This window comes from Aedes albopictus, chromosome 2, assembly GCF_035046485.1.
Source record: "Aedes albopictus strain Foshan chromosome 2, AalbF5, whole genome shotgun sequence".
Classification (NCBI taxonomy): domain Eukaryota; kingdom Metazoa; phylum Arthropoda; class Insecta; order Diptera; family Culicidae; genus Aedes; species Aedes albopictus.
In genome coordinates, this window is record NC_085137.1 from 14,078,003 (window position 1) to 14,105,792 (window position 27,790).

Here is a 27,790-nt window from a genome sequence, read left to right on the forward strand (position 1 = left end):
GGCCTACTGACCTATTCGACCTATTCAGCCTAATGATCTTTGCGAAGAAGAGATGTTTTCGAAACCGTAGTAGGGTACGTGTGCCATCATTAACCTCACGTTCCCATATTCATCTTATTCGAAAACAAGCGATTACAGCACCGATTGATTCCGTTCTTTTTGTTTTCATGCGTGCTCATTTCTAACAAAAAATACAAAAATAAGAAACAAAACAAACAACGCTTCCTTCCGCAATCCTTTGTTTTTCGTAGGATGAAAATGGGAGCCACATGCTTAAGAAGGGAACCAATACCCTATGTATATTTACATTTGTTTTGCTGGGAATACAGTCAAATTCCATTTAAGTTACGTTACTTAAATGGAGGGACTTTAATAGGACTCGGCTTAAATGGAGGTATGAGTGTACATCGTGAGCGCGGTGCAGTTTTAGGATCAAATAGGCACGGGTCCTGAAAGGTTAAAACAAACTTGTATTAACAATTGAATACGGTGTCTGGCCATTTGGCCAAATGCCGTTTTGCCGAATGTCGTTTGGCTTAACGCCATTTGGCCGAATGTTATCTGTCTGAAAGGGTCATGTGGCCGGATTATGGTCAAAAGAATTCAATGGCGTGGACAAAATCCGGGTCACATTCTAGCGACCAATATAATCATCTGAATTATTTGCTTCTTTTAATAACAGGCTATTCTTTCTAGTTTTACCATTAAGAATAGATGAACAGCGAATATTTTTGTCAGAGGTTTTTCCTTCATTGTATTATAGGCTGTTTTTTCATTCATACTGATATAGTATGCTGGCTTACTTTTGCCAGTCTTGGTAAGAAAAAGAAATCAAAACATTAAAACGTGCGCTTTTTCTGTAAATTGACTTTTAATTTTGAAATGATATTTTTAAGCGTGAATTTTTTTTATTTTTTCTCATATGTTTCCATATAAGCCTGAACAATTCCCTAAAAGTACACCATAAAACACTTTTTTGTTGGTCTTGCTATTTTGAGTTACTTCAATTTTAAAAAGAACTTTGAAAAAAGTTACGCCTTCTTAAAATGTTACTCATGAAAAAATTGTAACATTTTATCTTTTTTTCAAAGTTCTTTTCAAAATCGAAGTAACTCAAAATAGCAACAAAAAAGTGTTGTATGGGGTACTTTAAGGGAATTCTTCAGGCTTATATGGAAACATATGAGAAAAAATAAAAAAATACACGCTTAAAAATATCATTTCAAAATTAAAAGTCAATTTACAGAAAAAGTCCACGTTTTTATGTTATGATTTTTTTTTTCAAGAAAGGCAATATACAGGGGGTGCCAAAATGTTTGGGATAAGCAACTTTTTTTCTCTCACAAAAAAATCAACATGCTGTAACTTCTCATGGAGTGCTTCAAAAAATTTTATACATTTATATTGATACTTAATACGACGTTATAACATGTAATATTTTCTCACAGCGAATACAGTTATAACGGGTTGAAATTTTTATCCATATGGAGGAAAAAAAAAGTCAAATTTACAATACCATGCAAAAATTACTAAATGTGACTAAACAGTCAAAATTAGAGATTTTTTCATGCACTCTATGAAAAGTTATAGCATGTTGAACTTTTTTGTGAGAGAAAAAAAAAGTTGCCTATCCCAAACATTTTGGCCACCCCCTGTAGTTGCATAGCTTACATCACAAGATGGACACTTTTAAGGAAAAAAAATCTAACAAAAACTTTGTGTTGTTAGTTTTTTTAGCGTGTTGCGCAATAACTCGTACAGAATATATCAAAATTCCGTAAACCAATCCAATAACACTCAATGGACATAAAAGTTAACGATGTTTTTTTTTCTAGCTATTAAATGAAAAACTACCGATTAATGGTATCAGGCTATTTATTTTGTGGTATGTATTATCAATTTGATTCAATTATTTTACTACAAGGAGCTACTTACAGCTCCACTCTTGGCACGTTTATCTTATGTATTGTAGAACAGAAAATAATAACATATGTACATATTTCATCAAATCACAAGCGCTTTCATTTATATAAAACCCCAAAAGAAAATTTGTCTTGAGCCCTTTTCAAATCGTAGTCTAGGATGTTTTCAATGTCAAGCTCGTTAAGATATAAAAAAAAACAGATAATCCCATTAAGTTTTAATGGTCTGTTATAAGGATTCTAGTTAATGCACACCACGCTGAAAAAAAAACATGAAAAAGTTTTTGTTAGAAAAACTTTTTTTTTTCTTTGAAGTGCCCTTCGTGTGATGTATAGAGGAAAGTTAGGCAACCATATTTCTTTTCTTGAAAAAAAATCAAAACATAAAAATGTAGGCTTTCTCTGTAAATTGACTTTTAATTTTGATATTTTTTAGCGTGTACAATTTTTGGACAATTCCCTAAAAGTCTCTCATACAACACTTTTTTGTACAACTTATCATATTCGAGTTATTTAAAAATACGGCTCAAAACTTTGAATCTTTTCAAATGTTAGTCTAGGTTAATTTTGAAAAAAAATATATGCAAAGTTGCTTGAAAAGGTAAAATCTTTAAACGTACAAAATTTCATTACATTCTGAGGGGGTATTGCCAACCTTGAAGACGAGTTGGTGCGAAATTCGTCAAGCACGTTATATATACTTATGAAAAACATGGATTTCACTCACACTTCGATGAATCACATTAGTATCGGCAAAAGGTTAGGCCGATGCAAATATTATTTTTCTTTTATGTCCGAGACCTCTCATCGAGTACGAAGAGGTGGACAAAAACAAACAAGGAACAAACAAAACAAAACTTTTGAAAATTTTAAAATTATGATCACTATTGAAAACATATTTGTCAACTATTGAAAAATGGTTTGCTTGAAAACATTTTTTCTATTGAATATAGAGTCATTGGCCGCCATGTTTTTTTTTGCCCCTTCAATATTATGATATTTTTGAAGGGGGTGGTGACATAAAACAAATTAAATATTTGCATCGGCCTTATTGAGACCATAACAAATGGCAAATGCTCCATAGAAAATCAAAAAGTTCTCCCTAAAGAATGAACATGTGTTCCATGAAAAAGTGGAATATTACCCATAATTAATCGAAAACGTTCCATACTTTGTAAAAATTGTACCGGTAAAACATAAAATTTTCTTATTAAAAGTGCAATTTTGTACCAATAAATAATACTTAAATGTTCCATAATAAAATACAAATGTTCCATAATAAAATGCAAATGCTCCATAAAAAAATAAAATTGTACCCATAGTAAATTGAATATTGTTCCATAGAAAAACTAAATTGCACCATAAAAAATCAAAAATGCACCACAGAAAATAGATAAATGCTCCATGTTTGTGTTAACACTCTGTCTGATTTATGCTTTAGTTGTCATTAGTATCTGTACAGCTATTATTATAACAGTTGGCAATATCATGGCTACCAAGGGCTACCAAGCTACTCGACTGTGAGATGACCGTAGAATGCGTGAGATAAACAGACTGATACTGAATGGCAGGCATAATTAGCGCGTGAAGTACCTGCATTCCACAGATGCTCCATTTTTAAACTGTTAGAGATCTCCAAGAATCTTCTTTCTTAATCTTAAATCCAGTCCCTTTTTCAAATGTAATTAATAGTTAAATAAACGTATAGTCTGTAGTGTGAATAATCGTTTAATGTAGTTTGTAGTAAATGTGTTGACAGTGAAATAAAGTGTTTTATGGTGTAAACGTTTTCTTACTGCACTGAACCTGGAACATACCTATCTACCGGAACACCTACATACCGACCTGAGAACTGCAGACTCTCGGAACAAGAAAACCTGAACGATCTCTGATGGAACACTTAGTTAAGGTCACAACACTCCATAAGTGTTATCAAACTGCTCCATATAAAATATGATTTGCTCCATAATAAATTGGAAATGCTCCAAAACTTTCAAAATCTGCACCACTTATGTAGTGCAATATAAAGTAATTCAGCACTGCCGAATATAATAAGGCCAACATGGTATTTATGGAGAATTTTTAATTTTTCATGGAACAATTCATTTTTTATATGGTGCAGTTTGATAATACTTATGGAGCGTTTATCTATTTTCTATGGTGCAATTTTAATTTTTTATGGAGCAATTTGATTTTTCTATGGAGCAATATTCAATTTTATATGTGTACAGTTTTATTTTTTATGGAGCAATTGCATTTTATTAAGGAACATTTTAGTATTATTTATTGCTCCGAAATCGAACTTTTAATGAGAAAATTTTATACTTTACCGATACATTTTCTATGAAGTATGGAACGTTTTCAATTATTTATGGGTAAAATTGCACATTTTCATGCAACATATGTTCATTCTTTATGGAACGCTTTTTGATTTTCTATGTAGCGGTTCTTGTTTTTTATGGATGCAATAAATAGGCTGCCATTAGTACCAGCTTTTAAAAGAACGGCCCTAAGGGAGATTCCATAAATGGCGTAGCATTTTTGGTCGATTTTTTACTCCCCCTCGTAGCATATTTTCCCATATCTCCCAAGTAACATTTTCAGTTTTATAAAACACTACAGGATCATCATAAACCTACTTCAATAAAACTCTAGCCAAAGCAACATTATCTACATTGCTTCTACCATAACCTCAGGAAGATTATAATCTTGCTAGTTGGCCCATCCTGGTGAAGGTTTTGAACAAAAGCATTCCAGCATTTGTAGTAATCATTCCTAGAGTGCTCTACCTAGGTAAATGCTATCCCCACTAATAATGACTTTCATCGTAACTATTCTGAATTAATAAATTTTATTTTTTCTTGACAGATCATGACAGAACAAAAACCTGCCAGATAAATAATGCAAATAATTCGTTCCAAATTTCGCACAGTGAATATTTATCATATAGTGCCGCCAAACCAATTACCCAATGAAATTTAATGTGAAATATGCTAGTAATCGTTAATATAACATAAAAATGCCACCATTCATAACATGCTTGAAAATCATCACCAAGCAAGAAAAATCCAACAATCCAATATGTCGGCGGTGAAAATGTATATTTTTCTAAAATCGCCAGTTTGCCTTCATAAAAGCATCATTTAACACATAATGTCTTGTGATTGCATTTGTAATGATAACCTGTAAGCTAAATGGTTACGTTATTTAAAAGCTAATCTAAAACCGATTCGTTATTTTTCTACTTATACGAAGACTAAACAGCAACCTGTTAAAAATTTGACAGCTGGAATTTGATGTTTACATTTGAACCAATTAATTCAGTGAAAGTACCTTATTTTGTGTATTTGTTTATCGAAGTGAAAGAACTACATAAATTACGTATAATGGCCAATTTCCTATCGGCCATCATATATAATTATCGAGAAGCGAGTGGTAAGTAGCTGAATATTGAGACGAGCGTTGTGCACGTTCAGCGTGCTTGTCTGGGTCACATAGACCCCAACATCTTACTAAGGTTAAATTCACCATTGAATATTAAGTGTAGAATTAGCATGTACATTTTACATTATTAAAAATTAAAAATAAAATAAAATAATGTTCTTCGTTTTTTTACAACAAAGTTCTAATTTGATCATAAAAAATCTTAATTCATATTCATTTGCCACTTTCTGAAGAAACATATTTTATTACCCTTCATTTTCTCTAAACAATTTTGATGTTACATATTTAGAAAAAAAAAAACTTTTAGAAACTTTTTTCATGTCTTACGTGAGTGAATCTTTCTCATCGTGTTTCGTGCTTACATTGCCATATATAGATTCAGTGGCCTCATATCAACCAATGAAACTTTATGGATGTTTTAAAAGGTGCTAAGAAACAATTTAGCATAATCTTATGTTTATCTGGACTACCATTTAAAAAGGGGGTATTAGGGTGACTAATTTATCGATTTTAATTTTTAAGACCTTCAAGTGATGTTATTTATTTTGCATTTTTTTTTTTATTTTTCTCAAAAGAACTATTTGGAATTTCACCATAGGCTGCCAAATAACGCTTTGAGTTACATCGATTAAAAAAATATTTGAAAAAATGGGCTCTTTTCACATGTTAATCAAATTTCGCGAAAAATAAAATAAAACAAAGTTGCTTAGAAAGACCTATTGATTATGCCCACTAAGTCTCGTTCGATTCTGAGGGGTTGTGCCAACCGCTGGTCGAGTAGGCGCGAAATTCGTCCATGTATAACCCGTTTAATAATTTTCTTGTGTGTAAAAACACGTTCACCAATGACCAACACACAATTTTCCACCGGTATTCATCGTACTAGATATTCTCAAAACTAGTTAGGGAACAGGAAAAGCGGAACTGGATTCCGGTGAGATAGGAAGGATTCACATTTTGAAACCGAAAATACATTGTATTTTGGCTGCATTGCTGCAGTTTTTAGAGAATGAAATTCTGCAAAACACTAAACCCGTCGAAAACACCATTCACTGGACTCAAATGCGTATTCAGTAGTGTGTAATCAATGAGAAGTAAGAAATATTAAAAGTAATATGTATATATAGTAATATAGCATCAACTAACGATGGTACACACGCTTAAACTCCAACACTTAGGGGTGGGGGATATTTGGTATCGGTAATGGTGGGTAAATTTTAGTTTCTTATTTTTTTTTTGTTTAGCAAATCACAAACACAGAGCATTTTACAAAATTTGCTAATCAAACGATATGCTAGTATTGTACACGTGGATAAACTCTACATTCATCTAATGTCAGCAAATAATAAGAAGTAACTCTAAAACTTAGGGCTGATTGGTATTTTTATTTGGAATAGTAGCACTACGTTTTTTTTGGTGGGGTCACTATGGTTAGTAATAATGGACACAAACACAATGTTCCCTGGAATTTGCGATATTTACGGAACTTTTGTCAAGCCCTGTGGCTGGTGTTTACATTGCAGATTTTTATTTGAGTATTTCGAGATATTAGCGCACACTACAATCAAAGGTAATACCCATTCATCATAGGGAACAAACAATTTTTCTCGTAACTTTCATTAGAAAGACCAAAAATGGCCACGGTTTTGCTTGGATAGAGTTGGGGCCAGTTAAATTGTGGCCACCTCCAGGAGGGAAAGGGATTTACGTATTTGGTGACTTTTTTTTCAGAGTCCTACACAAAACTGGTATCAGAGTTATTAGAGTTGCACAACACAAATGTTTTTTTTTGTTCAAACTTTATTCTTAGGTATAAATTTGAATTTGGGGATCATTCTTCGACTAATTGATGCAATGATCGATTTAGATTTACAGGGAAACGAAACAAATATATGTACACATGGTGGAAAGAAGATTTCGTTTCAAAATTGGAATTTTGACTCGTTACTTCTACTGACTACAGATTGGTCGAATGGAAAAGAACTACCAGCATTTTTTTTTTATTTCAAGCTCTAAGTAAGGGAAGGAAAAAGCTTTTGTGGAGAAAAAGCAATCTTACATGTCTAACTACACTAGGTACTTTAAATATACAGACGGTGCAAAACCATTTTTTACATCTAAAATAACTCGGCGTGATTCATGTGATTTGGGTGGTAATCGGGAAACAAGGATAAATGGTACAAAACTTCATCGAATTATTTTACAGTAAACTTATAAAATCAATACATCTAACTTAAGCCGGAAAAGTTCGATTTTATACACAGTTGAGCAGTACATAAATGTTACAAAATGAAACAACTGCACAGAAACTGGAATTCAAAATTAACTTCGAAGCCAACTCAAGTAGATATTCAATAAATCATTCATGTCATCCATGTTTAAAGTGTTCTACGCCTAGTAAGCACAACTACATAACAAACGTGTAACTACTAAAAAGCTACGTCAAAAACGAACTTGGTTAACCGAACAAGTATAAAGTATTGCAAAAGAATAACTTTTGGTGACAAATTTGTGATGTTTCTGGTGAGATGTTGTTATGTTATCAAGAGAATGCACAGACGAAACTAATTTAGGGAAAGTAATATTTTTAACTCTTTCAACCAAAAAAGAGTTCACAAAGCCCAAAGAAAATCTGTGCAAATGTTACGTAACACAAGGTCTAATGAGTTAATCAAGAATATCAAGCTCCAATTCAGTGGAAACAATAGGTGTCCAATTGGTTCTACGTAAATAAACTGGACTACGGTAAAATAAGTGTTCGAAACAATATCCTACGTTGGAGAAGACGAATCTTTCCTTATTGTAGTCAATAATGTGAATACCAATTTGCAAATAATAGCGAAAAGTCGAACCGAGGTTACATTAAACAAACCACTATTTGCAACCTTCGAGAGTGCCTAAAAAACGATAGTAAAATAGTGAGGAAACGTTTCGTAACGCATAAAATCGCTGAGTTCAGATGAGTCTTCAAATAGAAAATATGTTCAAAAGTAGTAAGTAGCATTGTAGTGGAAAGAGAGGAAAAAGTGAAATGTATCGTAGTAGTAAGAAGCTAACCTCCATTTCAAGAATCTTATCACTTCACAACCATTTAGCAACTAGTGTAGTGGGGAGTCCGCTTAAAAATGGATAATAATCTTGCCATCGAAAAGGAAAAACAGTTTTGAGTGTGCGCAGTAATTTTTTGTTGGATTTTTCTAAAATAAATTTCTGATCGAATTTGTCGTGGTGATTGTATCATTATTTTGTAAAAAGAACGGAAAAGAAAAAAAAACAAAAAGTGTTGAATTTATTTGATTAGTAGACAATCCACAGCATTTTCGATAATATTTTGCAGTAAATACAGTTGTACATAGTTACATAAAAGCTATACAAAAAAGCCAATACAGTCAAACAATATACAGCGGCACTTTAACTTGGATAATGTAGACTTTAAAGATATTTTCCTTATGAAAAACGATACTTACGTGTAATGGTTTAATCGATTTTTATAGTTTGTTTTGAAGCAGTTACATGCATATGAAATATTTTAGATATATTTTTTTGATGAAGACACAACCATTCACAGGCGTAAGCACAGCAGAGAAAAATTTGAGGAAAAAGAAAAAATAACTTACGTCAATTAAATCAGTTTTGGAAAATAAAGTAATGTCAGACCACGAAGAAAGAACTAAATTTTGTTTTTAGTTTTATTATATTGTCTATATATGGATCGAAATGGGTGAAATGTTGTTGAGTTTTCAAGTTAGATATTGTTATTTAGCTCGTTAGGAATGATACATCTTCTATTCATCGTGACGGCATGATAAATTATGTAATTGTTGATAGACGGCAGCCTCATTTGGTGTAGGTTGAGTAACATTGAGTAGTCAATACGTAGATGACCGATTTATATCTTTCTCCCGACCCCGGGATATAATTCTTCATAGACCTTGAGGTCCAAAAACACAACTTCATGGACCTATTGGCTTTTTAGAAACTTCGTTGAGTTTTCCGGAATTTAAAATTTAAAAGTTACATTACCAACATCTTACAAGATGTCCAAAAAGCCTCGGTAGGCACGCTAGGTACGAAAGCTGTCATCGACTGCGTGTCCTTTAGGAACAAAGACCTCAGCAGGGTTTGCTAAGGCTGAGGAAGTCGTTGCAAATGGCGCAACAATTCCATGATAAGCTCACGTCAACGGTGGCAGCAGCAGGATTCGTGAACCAGAAATAACCAAAGCCTGTCCAAGCGGAGGCCTTCGTATTCCCGGAAAGCTCGACAACGCCACTGGAAGCGACTGTAAACTCGAAGCAATGCTGACGGCTGTTCGGGTCCGTATGAAGTTGATCATCAATATTAACTTTTGTCGATCAGCCTAGACAGCTGTGTAGTGTCGGTAGCGGTTGTCACAATTGGCTAAGAATAACTGCATGTTCCAGAGTCCATTAAACACGTGACCCCTAATTCATGGTGTGATGCGGCTGTATAAGCACCATGCCTAGGAATGAATGGTTAAGGAGGTCTAATAAAATCCTAACCGCTTAACCGAGCCTGTGGAGTACTAGGGCGCCCTCCACAGTATTCTGCCCTTACTGCGCTAACCGGAGCAATGGTGCAGTTGACCTTGTGTTTCTCCGAGGTAATCTGCTATTCTTCTTAAGCCTCAACTGCGAGGCTCAATAAGGAGGGGATTATTAGTATGTTGTTTATAAGCTTTAATTATTACCTATATGGCTCTCGCATTGAGCGTTCTTCACAGTATCCTCTGTGTATCTTCGTCTCTGGCGTTCTTCAATCGATACCGAATTGGTTTTTATCGATGCTCTGTTTTCTTGTTTTGTGATTGTAAGAGTTTGATCGTGCCTAGTTTGGGTAGTGGCTATGATTATGACTGCTCAGATCAATCTTCAGCAAAAAAGAACAGCTTTGGTCCAAGAACCTTACTTTCGTAGGGGGAATTTCCATGTAGATGTAATGCTTTAATTAACACTGCATTGTTTTGATTTTGTATGGGATTTTGAAGTTTCTTGGCCTTGTTGTTAACAACATTTCTGTAAGAGTGAAAGAGAAGGAGAGAATTTCATGCAGTGCCCTATATGGTTTTGCATTTTGCGTTTGAGCCGATGTTTGCGAAATTGAAAAGGCCATCTCGCGTGTCATGCCTCGAGCCCCAAAATGTTTTGATAAAACTGCTTGTTTGCAGCCTTGCTATTCCCAAATCTTGGTGGGATTATACTGTCAAGTTTATTCTGTAAGTGGATAATGCATCGTATGAAGGTCAGACCTATCGGTTTGACCTCTTTCTTCTGAAATGATTAGAACACTTTGTCGAGCATCACACCCGTGATGTTTTTCTGGAAAACAAGCCTCTCCATGAGAGCCAACATGCTTACCAAAATGGAAAGGCCACTGTGATTTGTTTACACAATGTTGTTTACGATATCGGAAAAGCATTCATTTAAAAACAATTTTGTTTGGGTGTTTCTTGGATTTCCAGGATATTTTTGAACACGTACCTTTCAATTCCATATTGAAAGCCGCACGGATTGTCCCATTTATTTCAATGATTTCCACTTGGATTTACCAAATACTCAAAAATCTCTTTTCGGCATTATGCCAAGAAGCGATTAGGAAATTGAGTGTTTTTGGATGCCCCCATGCGGGAGTCTTGCCACCACTTTTTAGGAATCTCGTAGCAGAAACGCAATTGAGATAACTCAATGTGGCTTTCCTACTTATAATTTTGTCCATCACAAGCCTCAACAGGCAAAAAAAAAAATAAAAAAAAATAAAAAAAAAAAGAGAAAAAAAAAACAAAAAAAAAAAAAAAAGAAAAAAAAAATAAAAAAAGAAAAAAAAAATAGAAAAAAAAAAAAAAAACAGGCTGCTTCATTTGTATATCTTAGCTGGGAGTCCGACAGTGGAACTTTGAATCATTTTATATGTAACTACCCAGTTTTTACGCAACTGCGTTTCCGAGTACTCGGTAAACACTTGATTAAGTTAAACTGACCTAAGAAGCCTGAATCTTCAGGATGTTCTGTTGTTTTGAACCCGTTGTGGCAAGTAGCTATAGGCTTACTTTACGCTCTATGCGTTTTTTACAGTGCCCTTTTCAGGGCGCTGTTTGAACCCGTTGTGGTACGCTTATGCGATTATGTCGACCCTATTCCCTTACCTTCCCTTTCCCTATCCCATCCCTTACTCCTCCCTTCCCTGTCCCTCAGGTAAATGATGAATAGGCTCGTATTCAAAGCGATGGCACAAATTTCCGAAAAGGAGGACAACGTGCCTCTGGAGCCGACCTACTAATACCTGATAGCAGGATTCGTGAACCAGAAATAACCAAAGCCTGTCCAAGCGGAGGCCTTCGTATTCGCGGAAAGCTCGGCAAAGCCACTGGAAGCGACTGTAACAATAAGCAGAAGGGTGGACTTCAAAAGGTATGCTCGACCATAGAGTGGACGCCCCATGGACCCTCGTGCACTAGAAGAAGGAAAAGTAAAAGAAATAAGGTAGGCAGATTCTTGATCTCAAGAAGGACACTACGTGCAAGGACCAGTCCAACAAATGTCTGGCTTAGCTTCTCCTTGTAGAGCAAGTTAGATCCGTTAGAGACCCATGTAGCCATGGTTTGGCTATCATTGGCGGACGACGCTGAGGCGTCCATGCGTATTGCTTGTCCAGTATCAGTTGTCTCAAGGTGGGTCGATCAGTGTGCTTGTTGAGCATTTACCAGTTGCTAGAGATTTATTTATACACTGAGTTAAATGAACTTAAGATTTCCATAAGACCTAACTTATGAAACGGCCTTTAAATTATTCATAATGATTTGAATGAATTTCATGAGGTCCCTCTATGCCGCAAAATCGTCCCAGAGCTTGGCTTTTATATATGTTTAACAACATTGTAATCTCAAGCGTTGGTAGCCGTGGGGATTAAACACGAGCTTAGTGATCCCGACGTCCATGAATCGCATCCAGTCTGCATCATTTTAAGACTTTTTTTTTACTTTTCCCATAAGTGTATCTTATGCTATTTGTCATAACAAGTACGACCTTATAGCAAAAATTCATAAGGTATTTTGAAGAAATTCGTAAGTTTTTTTCGCTGAGTGCAGTGTTTTGAACTGGGACATACACACTAAGATCAGCTCGGTATTTTTCCAATGTTTTTACTGAGTTCTCAACAGCAGATTTAACTCGGTACACTCGATTGTTTCTTTTGCAGATATTCTGTAAATGAGTTACCGAGCTCAGCTAACAAACTGTCAAAAGTTGCTGATGCACGGTAAATATCCTTACTGGTGAACGGTAAATACGATTGCCGAATGTACCGAGATAAATCTGCTGTTGAAAACTCAGTAAAAAGATGGAAAAAATACTGAACTCAGTGAAAAAATTACTGAGCTACAACATCTGAATCTTAGTGTGTAAGTCTTGGGATTGCAAAGACTTCAAGCTGTGCAGGCGAGTGGACGCGAAGGCATAAACACAAGACTGCATTAAATCATTCAAGTGTTTGATCTGCTAAAGGATATCCAGACCACTTGATGCAGCCCAGCAACTGTTGTGCCAGGAAGTTACCGAGTGGGGGACGGATATTGCCATCATATCGGATCCATACCACGTATATGTCGGAAACGAGTGCAATACCCAGTCAACTAGTGATCCTATAAGATGTTGAATAAGATGTTGAAGTGGAGGCGATATGCGTACATTTTACATGCGTCTAAATGGAGGCATGGACGCATATGGAGGCATGGACGCATAGTGGAGCCTCGTAGCCGTGCGGTTAGGGTCACCAAGCTTATAATCGCACCATGCTATGGGGTGAGGGTTCGATTCCCGCTTCGGGCGTTGAAACTTTTCGTGAGAATAGTTTCTTCCCCGTTTCCACTGGTGCATGCTCCGTTGTCCGTTGTCTAATGTTAAGTTTTAAACAGTCTGTACAGCCGAAAGCTGAAGACGTTGTCCGTGTCTTTTTTTTTTTTTAATATGGCCTCCACTTTATCATCTTATGCAACACCATACACGATTAGTGGTTGTCTGGGTATGGACCACAACTCACGGTGAAAGCCGGTGGTGATATTATCGGCGGACTTCAATGCCTGGGCTATGGAATGGGAAAGCCATTTCACGAACCAGCTAGTCATGCTCTGTCATGCTCAATGCCGATCGGTACAGATTGAACTAGAGGGTAAGCGATGCCACAAGATGGCGGTCCACTTCAGCACTACAACAACAGCAGGCAGCGCAGGGTAGCCCTTTGCAGATAGAAATACTACATCGTCTTCAACCAGAGATTGGACAAACTGAACAAACTATAACATTAGAACAACAGACATCACACATAACACCTAGTGGCCCAATGAAGAATTTTCCGTTTGACGAAAAGTTTTCTCCGACTGGAGCGAGAATCGAACCCACACTCCGAGGCTTATGAAACGCCTAGATGACTCTAGCCGCACGGCCACGAAGCTTACTGATATCATTCTTCAACGAAATGGCATTTGGGCAGATGCTCTGGCGTGAACGAAATTTACTTGGTCTAAGCAGTGACGAGTTGGTAGCGGTGGAATGGGAGACCCCCGGTGCACTAAAGGTCTCATGCTATTGTGAACCTGCCCTGTATATGGGCTTGTCTATGGTCAAGGCTACGGATGTAGCGCGCACGCACGCAGTGATTAGAAGAGACATGAGCGGGTGGTCTTCGCGGCTGTCAAAGTTGTGCTCAAGACCAGAGGGGAAGCATAGAGGACTATTCCCATTACGCCGGGCCGGGACCGTGTCGGGCCTCGGCCGTGCCCCAGTCATTGATTTCTTAAGGTGAATATATGACGAAGCCACATGCCAAATTTTCAAAAGCACAAATCTAAAGAACCGATTGTCGGTTTGAGCTGAAAAGTTGATCGATTGGTTACCCGCTGGTGGTGACCAATCGATCAACTTTTCAGCTCAAACTGACATTCTGTTCTTCAGATTTGTGCTCTTGAAAATTCGCGTTGTGGCTTCGTTATGTATTCACCTTAAATGCGATTACTATGGCGTGTTTCACATCATACCGTGCCGGGGCTCTGGCGGGTCCCTGCCGGGCTAGTGAGAAGCATGCCATAGATATCGTTAGAAAGAAATCGGCATGGTCCAGGACCGGGGAAATGAGAAAAGCGCTTAAAGGCCTACTATAAGGACCTTTGTTAAGCTTTGTCAGAGTGCCCAACCCGTGGGTTGACGGCCAAGACAAGATGTGTAATGACTCCCATCGAGCAGTCTCCAAAGCTGCTGGAGAGTGTTGTCGAGGTACTTCCATGTCATGACCTGAGCCCTCGGCCTCCTTTGCTAGGAACGAAGACGGACGATGAGGAACTCGCGTGGATCGCTAAATACTTTAGCGTAGACAAGGCCAAAGGTCTGAATACAAGGAAACGTTTACTGGTGATTTATTGGTAACATCATATAGACGTTCGACTGTTGTGTGATGTGGCTTGAACGGAATGCGCAAGGGCCTGTTCATAAACCACGTAGACCAAATTTTGGTCATCTAAGACCCCCCCCCCTTCCCCCTAGTAGACTTTCGTCCATACCTGAAACGAGACCAGTCAATAGGTAGCTCGATATGGGGCCAAAACGGACCAGCTGCTGATTGGTTGATTTCATGCTATTAGAAAAAAGCAAAAACCATCCGGCCGTTCCCGACCGCGTGTGGACAGTGTTGTCAAAAGCGATTGAAAATACGGTCCACATACATTTTCATTATGGTATAAGTGCATTATAATAATGAAAGAGAATTATTTTTTTTCATTCGTAATAATTAATTAAATGTATTGAAAATTTAACAAAAAAATTCAACATTCAAAAACTGTTATTACAGAGATTGTTTCAACTGCTCGGGGGGTTGCTTTATCAATTCAATCTTACTCAAAACGAAAGATTGATTGAAAGATTGTTTTGTTCACTATTTTTTTGTATTTTTGTTAGAAATGAGCAGTTATAATAACACCAAAAGAAGGTAATGAATCGGTGCCTTCTCGCTTCTTTTCGATGATGAATTTGGGAGTAGTCCTATTTTAAACAATTTGACCTTGTTTGTTTTGTAGCTGATGCTACAAAATAAAATAAAAAATTAAGCTTGAATAAAAACCGAAGACATTTTTTTCTCGTCAAAAAGTGTCAACGGTGACTATTTTGTATGATAATCGTGATACGTGATCAATTTTGAAGAAAATCTAGCTTTAGCGTTAAGGTATTTTTTCCAAAGAATTATGTTTACAAATATCATTTAGAACTAATCCTTCATTAGTTTTGATTTACGAACACGCTATGGATAATCAATGCTCTTCCGTTGGTAGGGCTTGAAGATGGCTGGAGGGACATCCGATCCGCTATAGGTAGTACCTCGGTTACAGCACTAGGCTTCGCGACTCCGAATCACAGAAACGACTGGTACGACGGCGAATGTGAACAGTTGAAAAACGAGAAGAATGCAGCATGGGCGAGAATGCTGCAACACCGTACGAGAGCGAATGAGGCACGTTACAAACAGGCGCGGAACAGGCAGAACTCAGTCTTCCGGATGAAGAAGCGCCAACAGGAAGATCGAGATCGCGAAGCGATGGAAGAGCTGTACCGCGCTAAGGACACACGAAAGTTCTACGAGAAGCTGAACCGCTCGCGCAGAGGCTTTGTGCCACAAGCCGACATGTGCCGAGATAATCACGGGAATATTCTCACGAGCGAGTGTGAGGTGGTCGAGAGGTGGCGGCAGCATTACGATGAGCACCTCAATGGCGACGTTGCAAGTACCAAAGGTGGCGTGGTAACAGATCTAGGAGTATGTGCACAGGACGAAAGACTTCCGGCCCCTGACTTTCAAGAGATTGAGGAGGAGGTTGGCCGGTTGAAAAACAACAAAGCCGCTGGAGCAGATCAACTACCAAGCAAGCTTCTTAAATACGGTGGAGAAGCACTGGTGAGAGCACTACACTGGGTCATTACCAAGATTTGGGAGAAGGAAGTATTACCGGAGGAATGGATGGAAGGTATCGTGTGTCCCATCTACAAAAAGGGCGACAAGTTGGATTGCGGGAACTACCGCGCGATCACACTACTGAGCGCTGCCTACAAGATACTCTCTCAAATTCTATGCCGCCGTCTATCACCGATTGCAAGAGAGTTCGTGGGGCAATATCAGGCTGGATTTATGGGTGAACGCGCTACAACGGACCAGAAGTTCACCATCCGCCAGGTGTTGCAGAAATGCCGCGAACACAACGTGCCCACACATCACTTGTTCATCGATTTCAAATCGGCGTATGATACAATCGATCGAGAACAGCTATGGCAGATTATGCACGAATACGGATTCCCGGATAAACTGATACGGTTGATCAAGGCGACGATGGATCGAGTGATGTGCGTAGTTCGAGTATCAGGGACAATCTCGAGTCCCTTCGAATCTCGCAGAGGGCTACGGCAAGGTGATGGTCTTTCGTGCTTGCTGTTCAACATTGCTTTGGAGGGTGTAATAAGAAGAGCGGGGATAAACACGAGTGGGACGATTTTCACGAAGTCCGTTCAGCTGCTTGGTTTCGCCGATGATATTGATATTATTGCTCGTAAATTTGAGACGATGGCGGAAACGTACATCCGACTAAAGAGTGAAGCCAGGCGAATCGGATTAAACATTAATGTGTCGAAGACAAAGTACATGATGGCAAAGGGCTCCAGGGAGGAATCACCGCGCCCGCCACCCCGAATTCATATCGACGGTGATGAAATCGAGGCGGTTGAAGAAATCGTGTACTTGGGCTCACTGGTGACCGACGACAACGACACCAGCAGAGAAATTCAGAGGCGCATTGTGGCAGGAAATCGTGCCTACTTTGGACTCCGCAGAACTCTACGATCGAATAAAGTTCGCCGTAACACGAAGTTAACCATCTACAAAACGTTGATTAGACCGGTCGTCCTCTATGGGCACGAAACATGGACCCTACGTGCAGAGGACCAACGCGCTCTTGGAGTTTTCGAACGGAAGGTGCTGCGTACCATCTACGGCGGAGTGCAGATGGAAGACGGGACTTGGAGAAGGCGAATGAACCACGAGCTGAATCAGCTGCTGGGAGAACCAACTGTCGTCCATACCGCGAAAATCGGGAGGCTACGGTGGGCGGGTCACGTCATCAGGATGTCGGATAGCAACCCGACTAAAATGGTTCTCGAGAGTCATCCGACCGGTACAAGAAGACGTGAAGCGCAGCGAGCTAGGTGGGTCGACCAAGTGGAGGACGATCTGCGGACCCTACGCAGAGTGCGGAACTGGAGACAAACTGCCGTGGACCGAGTGGAATGGAGGCGGCTACTATGTACAGCAGAGGCCACCCCGGCCTTAGCCTGACCGGTAAGTAAGTAATGGATAATCAATTATGGAACTTTCCTTCATTCGCCCGTCCCCCTAAACTCATGACAAAATTTATGAGCACTTCTCATTCATGTTTAATCCGTAAAAACTTGAATCTTGAAGCAACATAAAATGTTTGGCAACACGTGCCCGAACGACGATCGGAGCGAAACGTAAATAAACAACAAACATTTTGGAAGAAAAGAAGATCAATAAGAAGCCAGTTGTCCGGTCTCGTCTCAGGTCCATACAAACATTTTAAAATTTGTATGGAGCGTAGACTTTGGCCAGACCCCCCCTCCCCTTAAAAAGTCTACGTGGTTTATGAACGCCCCCCAAGCTTACCCTGGGTGAAGCGGTCCATAAATAAACCATGTTGTTCATCGGAGATCGTTTGAAGATTGAACTTTGAAAATCATAACAAAGCATTGGCGGAGGACATTGTTCCTAGCTACTGCAGAGCCAACGGCAATTCCAGAACCCAAACAACAGAGCTAGCTGAATAACAACTTCTTAAGCTAAAGTTTGTTTAAGAATAGTTTGTTCCCACTCTTGTACAGCAAAAAAAAATGTTGTTGGAGTAAATCATCCTTGAAACCACCTGTTTTGTTTATTATGCAAGAAAAGTACTACACATCGCAGTGCAATATAGCTGATTGAGCTACTTTAGATTAAAGTTGAATTGAATACGCTTTGAGACCTAGGATAATTGACCGGGGATTTTCACCCGGCGTTTAGAATAGTTTTATTGTCTGAAATAATTTTGAAGATAAAGGTGCCCTGGAATATTGGCATAACCAACGTCTAGATGACAATGAGAAATGTGTAGTGTAATAATTGGAATCGGGTAATCGAAAGAACTTGCAATACAACTTACAACAGTACACAAGGACTTCGGAAATTTTACATTCTTCCCAACCTTGTGTTCAATAGATATTAGAAATTCATCGGAGTACATGTCAACGAGCAATTCTACAAATCCATCAGATTATGTATGTCACAGATATTCCATTGGCATCTTGACAGAATTAGTGCGACTGTAAACTGATGTCTGATTCTGCTGATTCTGCTATAAAACCCTGTTTGAATCAGGCAATTAATTTTTTTTTGTTTTGTATTGTTTGTGCGGTAACATTTCATGATTCCCCGTTTTTTAATAAAAAACGATTTATTTTCCATTAACTTGACCATGTTCTGTGACGTTACGCGATGAATAGAAGATGTAGTGATTTTGGTTCGAATGAAATTTTGAGAGTAGTTCAATTTAGTTTTTCTTTTTGGTTTGTTTTCAGTTTTATTCAATGTATAATGAGTCATCGCAACAACCGGTTCGTGAAAATACCAGAGCTTATTTCCAATCGAAAGAATACGTGTGTCGTACGTGAAAAGAAAATTAAACCGAAAACAAACAGTTTGAAGCCGTTTGAAGACTAAAACCAAGAGTAGTATATAATAGTAATGAATGAATGTTAGAGATATTTTTTGTTTGATTATTCTTAGTCTATACTTCCACGTCAAATAGAAAGGAAAATATACTAACATGTAAGCAAATATATGAAGTATGAAATGTAATAAGATATCGTAAAAAAAGTAACAAATCTCCTGAAGTCTAGTATTATTGCCTAATAATATAATACCATGGAAAATCATTACTTGTTAATAGTCGAATAGTATCGAGAGAGATGAATTGGATTTGAACTGGGTGTAGATTTCAAAAAATGATCACATTTTCCTGTAGTTGTTTCCCGACGAATCAAAAACGGAATTCTATCGCTTTCGACAGAGGTTTAAGCGATTCACGCGCGTGTCTATTCAATGTCTCTCGGAGGGTCTAACCAAATCTCACGTAACTCTGCCATCGCAGAGCAAACAAATAAAGTTCATCTTAGTTGCGATCTCGGGACTGTGTGTTGGTGGTAGTAACAGTTGTTTGTAATGGTTGTATTCAGGTTTTGTAAGAATTGTTGAATTACATTCGATCACGATTGTTCTGTAGTAACGTAATAACTGTACTTTGTTCCTCAAACAAAACGAAATCATAAACCTGCCTACGGATGGGAACTGAGCACGTACCTGACCGCCTTCGCCTTCGACGCTCTGCAGCTCTCGCCACTCTTCGATGGTTTGGGCCAAATCGATCTGGCACAGGGGTACCTTGACTTCTCCGATCTGGTCGTGCTTGGAGAATCGATCGAAATCGAATATGGCAAACACTAGGGTTTTGTTCATCGCGTCGGCATACGGAAGGCTCTATAGTTGGCAGGAAAAGTTTATCCCACGGTTGGAAAAAAAAAGAGGAAAAAAACACGTAGGTGAATTAGTTTATTGAGGGTTTAGTTAAAAGTCTTGAACACATCCTTACACATAGACAATCAGTTTACCACACATATTATAGACAGACCAAGTATTTCTAGCCTAGAGTCTTGGGGCTGTAGCGAAACTTATTGAGCTAAGAACTGTAGGTTTGTTAGTATATCTGAATTTGTGAAGTTGTGTACCTAACGGAGAAATTCTGGAATAATGGAATGAGCAATGGATACATGGGAAATGCTCACAAAGAATAATGGGAAGAAATACGGTGTTCGAACAAATACGGTAAGTGCAAGACGCGAAAGTGGAAGTGGTGAGATCGTTCTAGTAACAATATTTGAGAAAACTATGACGGAACCTATGAGACTTTTGAAGAAGATCGAAACAAGGCACTACTAACTTAATAACTAAAACAGAGACAAGATTTTTTTGTCATGGTTCAACTTACCTTGAATGTGAATGATTCGTTAAATACCGGATTAAGAGTTTTCCTATGGACTTTCGTTTCGAACTTTTTCTTCTTGTCTGGGAGTAGATAGACTTTCACGTAAGGATCAGACGTGCCTCCCATGTCAAGAGCTGGCAATTCTTCCGCTTGGATTACTGTCACAGTTAGGGCATTCGCATTGAAATCATATTCAAGCTGAAATCAAAAAGGTGTTTTTAACGGTCAAACCTCGAGATGACCTAAAATTCCTCACCTTATATTGTAGTTTGCCTAGTTTCTGTTCACTTTGCTTACTTTCTCCTTCGTCTTGTTCTTCTGCGTTCTCAGTCAGTTCTTCCATGTCCGGTTGCACCTAAAAACGCGATTGGTTTTGGTGTTTTTTTTTTCGCGCCACGCAGAGAAAAGAAAAAGATGTAGTTGAGGGTGCTCTCACAAGATCTCCCGCTCAGCGATGGAACAGGTGGGACATCTACTAACATCGATATAGAACAATACGCTAATAGTTATGATAAGTAGCATCTAGATTGGTTCAGCTTTAAAAGAGGGTTTACAACAAATACAACAGATTCTTTTTTGTTTGCTTTGTTTCTGGTTAGATTAGTGAACGCACATATTACAATGCACCTGTACACTGACACATTTAATGAATGAGATTCTACTGAATACCTTTTCTTTGTATGCTGAACCTAATAATTGTACCGATTTCAGATCGACTCCTTTCATGCCCTTCTTGCCATCTTTGGAGCGTCTCTTGCGGAAGCAGCGTCGGATGCAGAAGCCACATATGCCGAGGATGATCAGGAGGACCACGATTATGATCGACACCAGGCCCCACGTTGGTATGCCCATTTCGCTTGCCAGGGCCTCGGTGATCTCTGCCGCTTTGTCGCCAATCTTCTCCGCTTCGCCTTTCGTTGGCGATGCGGTGCTTCCAAGCTCGTCATTTTCGTCTGAAATGGGAAATCGGAAAATTTTATAAGCTCATATTCACTATAATGTAGAAGAATTTTCTGGTGCTCTTACAACTTAATCTTAAGATGCTGGACTTAAAGTTCAGACTAGAATTTTCGACAACAAACATCACACCCACCACATCATATCGAGAACCTGGGCTTCAATCTAGACGTTATCTAAACCCCCACGAAAGACAAGACGATGAGAAATTTACGACCGCCATCCCATCCCAGATAATATTAGGACGGCGGAAAAGCATTCCTTAATATGATGTGGATCACCACCACAACCGCCAACCAGTTGCTCGGGGCGGGCTGCTGCTTATCTCATTCTCATTTGCATGACCGAATGCACCTCCGCGCTGTTTCTCTATTGGGAACACGTAATACGACGTAGCCTTCGCTTTATTTTTATCTCGTTCAAATCAATTGAAATCAATGTCGGGTGCAGATCTCATTATACATAACGAGGCGGAGGACGAAGGATATAGAAAAACTATGGAAACAGGTGAATTTTTCTATCCTCACAAGACTATTTCAACTAACTGTAGCTGTTCCTTAAGTGCATAAAACATTATTTTTAATGGATGGTTAATTGAAATAGTTGAATATAATTAGTACAAATGATAAAGGTTTAGTTTCAAGGCGTACACCGCTCGCAATGTTTATCTACGACTCTAGTTTTTAATTAAATCCCGTCTCCCAGATCTGTCACTCAGATCCTTAATTCAACGAGTGTAACGATATTATAATTTTTGTTGGACCGAACATCCTTACCAGTTATTTAGTTGTTTTGTGTTGATGAATTGATTTGACATTCTTCAAGTCTATCAGTGTGGAAATTGGATCATTGCTCCACAAGCATCCTCGATATGCAAGTGCTTATTCAGGCATTCCTTCGACCTTTCCATCGCCTCATGTCCTTCGATAAAAATGTTGGACCCGTGGCTCAAAACCTTTACCTTTTTTTACCTGAGAATTTCAAAACTCGGTTACAAACTTGGTGTCTTTGGCAAAGTTGCTCCAAACAACATTTTCTACAACTTTTGTAAATACACCAATCTCGTATCTTGAAAAATTCATTTCATTTTTCACAAAAGTTTAAGGACAAGGTATTTGGAGTACATTGCTCAAAATTTCTAGAGCACCGTTTTTTAGAACCGTTGAACGGATTTGGATTAAAATTCATCACGCTGTTGACAACCACTGAACAATTAGCGTGATGCATTTTCATCCAAATCCGTTCAACGGTTCTAAAAAACGGTGCTCTAGAAATTTTGAGCTATGTACTCCAAATACCTTGTCCTTAAAAGAAGCTCCTTATTATAGTGAAAAACTTTCTCGAAGACACCATGACGCTAAACTTCATAGTAAAAAAAGTTAGTAATCAGGTGCGCTAAAATGACAAAATCAGCCACTGTGCGCAGCTGTCAGGAAAAGTTTTCGGATGTGCCACTGGGCTTTGCATGCTAGTCCGTTGTCTAGTATCGTGCATCCTTCAAAGAGTGACTAGCTCACTGGGAGCATTAAACGTGTCCGTGTCTTTTAAAACATTACCTATATGGAATTCAGGGATATCGAGGTATTCAAGGTTAGGCTCACGGGAAACCCATGTGAAACCGACACAAAAAATCCCTTAAGGCCCCCTGAAATCCCCAGAATTCCTTTCAAGTTCCACTCAAACCACTTCAAAACGCCTTGGAACCCATCAGAAATCCCCCTGAAACCACAGGCAGGGATGGGAACATTCACTTGCAAAGAGTTACACTCACTTGCTGTTTTCTCAGCTCAGAAGCATGCAATCAAGAAACGATGTATGGACGTCGCCATACATTCACCTCGTGGAGAGTGCCTTCACAGCTCCCTCACGGCTTTAGGATGCGTGTGCCACCCCTACTCTATTCGGCAAACTTTTAGCCAAAACCACAAGGCAAACGTCGTCCATACATCGTTTCTTGATTACTACACGCTTCTGAGCTGAGAAAACAGCAAGTCAGTGTGACTCTTTACAAGTGAGTGTTCCCATCCTTGACCACAGGTGACATCACTTGATCGCAATGGAATCCCTCTGAAATCCACCGACACGCCTTGAAACGCCTTGGAATCCCTCAGAAAACCCCTATAAAGTATAGACACTGTAGATTCCATAGACTCGCGGAGGCGAAGACAACTGTAGCCAAACGGACTGTCAGTTTGTGTAGCGAGCATGACGTCACGAGATCAATAGCGACAATGGATTGTGTAACGTCATATTCGCTCGGTACACTCTAAATTCACGGTAAAACCACTAAAATCGTATTGCTCAACCATGTCTCCACGAGTCTATGGAATCTATAGTGTCTATACTATAATATCGCCCCTTCCCCATAGTCTTCCCTCAAAGTACACTGGAGACTCCAATGAGGCTTCAGGGGGTTGCAGAGGGTTTGTAAAGGGGCTTATCAGAGGTTTACCCTTGGCCGACAAAGTACCCGGGTACCCAGCACCCACTTAAAATACATCGTGTAGAAAAAAGCAAAAAGTTCGTCAGACACACAACGGTTAAGATGACTTTTTATACGTTTCAGGGAGTTTTAGGGGGCTTCACTGGCTCTCGCCTGAGCTTCAAGGGGGTGTCAGAGGCATTACATGGCGTTAAGAGAAATCAGCGAGTTTTCAGGGAAATTTCCAGAGGCGGTTGAAGGTGTTTTAATATATTTCAGGGCGTTTAAGAATTTTTTTTTCTCTATTAACGAGATTTTTAACCCTACACTGAAAAAATATTTTGTTGCATTGTACGAAATTTCTCGTCCGGTTTACGAATGCCATTCGTTGTTTTCTGCAACGAAAAGTTTCGTAGTGTGCCTGAGTTTGTTTCGTAAAAAAAATCACTCCGACACAATAACACAGATTTTTTCTGTCTCTTTTTTTGTCGGACCGACATAAATCATATTGAAAAAAAAAAATAGCACGCGTATATCAGCTTGGTTTTCACAGGCTCCGAACACGCAACTTCTGATTGATACCTACCAATGCTAGACATCCATCTGTAGGCGCTTGTTGAAACCGTTCAGAAACAACCAGAACGCTTCCTACTCTGATCCAATTTATAAATATCATTTACTTCCAACTGAGAGCATGCTTCCTTTCCTCTTCTCGCACACGCTTCATCATCCTCTCCTCTTCTTCTTGGCGTAACGTCCTCCTGGGACAAAGCCTGCTTCTCAGCTTAGTGTTCTATGAGCAGCACTTCCACAGTTATTAACTGAGAGCTTCCTCTGCCAATGACCATTTTGCATGTGTATATCGTGTGGCAGGCACGAAGATACTCTATGCCCAAGGAAGTCAAGGAAATTTTCTTTACGAAAAGATCCTGGACCGACCGGGAATCGAACCCGTCACCCTCAGCATGGTCCTGCTGAATACCCGTGCGTTTACCGCCTCGGCTATATGGGCCCTAACGCTTCATCATATGCATATGAAAACAGGTTGCTTTGTTGTCTCTGCGCTCCACTCAAACATCAGTGATGACTGCAAAGCTTTGTTGCATTCTACGAAGCGAAATTTTCTTTTTACGCATGGTTAGGGGCTGTCCATAAACCACGTGGTCATGGGGGGGGGGGGGGGCGGTGTTGGCCAATGACCGTTTTGTATGGACAAATAAAAAATTTTGTATGGACAAATGACCACGCGGGCGGGGGGGGGGGGGGGGGGTTGAAAAGTCCCAAAAAAATGACCACGTGGTTTATGGACAGCCCCTTAGTAGAAAACGTTTGACAATTGTTTATTTTGTTTCATTCTACAAAGCGGGAGCTAAAATCTACGAATGAGCAAGCTTAGCGTCTGTCGGATTCGTGATTTCGTACATGATACAACTCCATTTGTACTGTTTCAGCGTGGTAGTACGAATGGACCGTACATTTTACGCAAATTGCTTTCAATTTACGAAAACTGGTTTTACGAAGCATATTCGTTGAGCTTATACGAAAGTATTTTATCAGTGTAGGCTAGTTCATCTCGGGACCCACGCTTTACTTCCCTTCCGAAGGAAGAACCCACATTTTTGTAAGTATGTCGGGAGTGGGATTCGATCCCAGGTCCTCGGCGTGATAGTCTTGTGTTCTAACCACCACACCAGGTCAGCTCCATCGTTTAAGAATGTTTCAGAAAAGTCCCCGAAGACTTTTCGGGGTTTTACAGGTTTTCAAGTGAGATTAGTTTTAGTGGCCTTGCATAAATTTCCTTCATTTGGATCCTCGTAATATTCGATATGAACAACATGATCTCACTAGGTGCATGATTTAGAATTTTAACAATTGTGATTGTTTGTCATGTACCTTAAAAGATGTGGATTTTTATGCGTGATTAAGGCTTTTCCCAGCCACACTTCATTACGATCCAAGCAGATAAGATGAAGAGATACAAGAAAAAAATAAATAAATAAGTGAAGTGGCCTTTTTTGATCGATTTTTACTCCCTCTCCCCCTTCGTAGCATATTTTTCCATGCCTTGTAACGATCAAAATCCATATTGAATTCTTTATTGACGGACCTGGTGTGGTGGTTAGAACACTTGACTATCACGCTGAGGACCTGGGATCGAATCCCACTCCCGACATACTCACAAAATGTGGGTTCTTCCTTCGGAAGGGAAGTAAAACGTGGGTCCCGAGATGAACTAGCCTAGGGTTAAAAATCTCGTTAATACAGACAAAAAAAAAAATTATTTATCAAAAATACAAATCAAAAACTGCGTATATCATTCCCTACTAACCGCTGCTTTGAATCGCACTAGCTTCGCTCTGGATTCGTAGTCGGGTCTGAAGAATGCCTGCGTGACTCTCCGAGCTTGTGCCCACAGACAATGTTGGGCAATCCTTTGAACTTGAATATCAAAGTTCCACACACTAAGCTCTTCGTACACGTGCTCATCCATATTGGGGATACCCAGGGCCGGATTTAAGGGGGGGGGGGGCGGTGGCAGGGCCTGGGGATACCCACACGATTGTCCGAACTAGCCGCAAGATATCCGTCACACCCTAATACTTGGCTAGTCACACAATCCCAGATTGCCCCTTCCCCCCTAAAATGCTACGTCATTTATGAACGCTCCCTTACAGGTGAGTTTCAGGTTTTCAGCCGAGATTCAGAGAGTTTGCAGGGGGATTGAAATAGTTATTTATGTAACGAGTTTCAAAAAGCTGATTTTTTCAGCACGAGTCGTACATTTATCCAACGAGGCTTGCCGAGTTGGATAAATACGAAGAGTGCTGAAAAAATCGAGTTTTGCGACGAGTTCCATACAAAATTTTATGCAATGATTTTTTCATAATGCAACCCATTTGAGTTGCATAATGTTCATAATGCAACTCAAATGAGTTGCATTATGAAATTTATACAACTATTTTTCATTATGCAACTCATTTCAGTTGCATAATGAGCCAGTTCGAAAAAATTGGCCATTTTGATACCAAAATGAGTTATATAAAATGTAAATTATGATACTGAATATAAGTTTGCTCTTGAGACAGACCAAAAGTTAATCTTTGTTACGCTGTGTTATCTAAATCAGGAGCTTTCAGGCCTTTTCGGAAATAAATCACGCTGAGGTATTTTTCGAAATCGCTTCCAGGTGAATCCTGTGTTGATCCGTGACAGTTTTTATTTGTATATTTTTTTAACCTAAGATATCTCCATAATTTTCAGAAGATTTATAGAAAATTTTCGTCAAATCAAGATATATATATTTTTTAAACTTTGGACTGGGTTTCCTGGTGGGCTCATGATAAAACTAACAGATGATCCTTCGATAACAATAAGGTAATTCTCAGTAAAATCTTTGCATTTGCGTAACTATAAATGGATTTATTCGCAGATCTCAAACAATAGCAGTTACATTAATTCTGAAAACGCCCTTGAAGGCATATTATTGATTCCTTGTTAGCTGATTGGTGTTTATGACAGCCATGGCAAATTAGGCTGACACATATTTAGATTTTCTCTAATGTTAAACCCACCCCCCCCCCCTCGGAATTTTTTTGTCGGAATTCGAAATTTTGAGAGCAAATAAATTATTCAAGAAATTAAAAAATTTTTAAGTGAAATTAGAATCGTCGAGAAAATTTCTTAACAAATCCGATGAGTTTGACGATTTTGTTTGGGTAATTTTACATCAAATACATTTATTAATTATCATCCCCCCCCCCCCCTTGACGAGTCAATGACCAAAGTGACAAATGGAGAAAATGAGATTTGTTCCGGCCTTATGAGGAATACATTTTCTAGTAGAGTCATACTTTGCAAATTCCTTGTAAGGTTGTATATGAGCTATTTTAAACTTTAATTTAATAT

The 27,790-nt window shown here is 38.9% G+C and overlaps 1 protein-coding gene across 4 annotated transcripts in view; it reads right to left on the reverse strand.

The window, feature by feature from the left end:
* Positions 1 to 27,790, reverse strand: part of LOC109429539 (synaptotagmin 1) — a 67,784-nt gene that overhangs the window by 20,829 nt on the left and 19,165 nt on the right. For 3 of the 4 annotated variants that reach the window (XM_019705511.3, XM_019705510.3, XM_062849199.1), the window contains 4 exons: positions 21,175 to 21,458; positions 20,762 to 20,860; positions 20,509 to 20,703; positions 19,824 to 20,000 (listed from right to left, as the gene is read on the reverse strand). In XM_019705511.3, coding sequence (XP_019561056.1) covers positions 19,824 to 20,000; positions 20,509 to 20,703; positions 20,762 to 20,860; positions 21,175 to 21,458 — 755 coding nt within the window. The remainder of the gene's footprint in view (positions 1 to 19,823; positions 20,001 to 20,508; positions 20,704 to 20,761; positions 20,861 to 21,174; positions 21,459 to 27,790) is intronic. The other variant, XM_019705512.3, reaches the window with a different exon arrangement.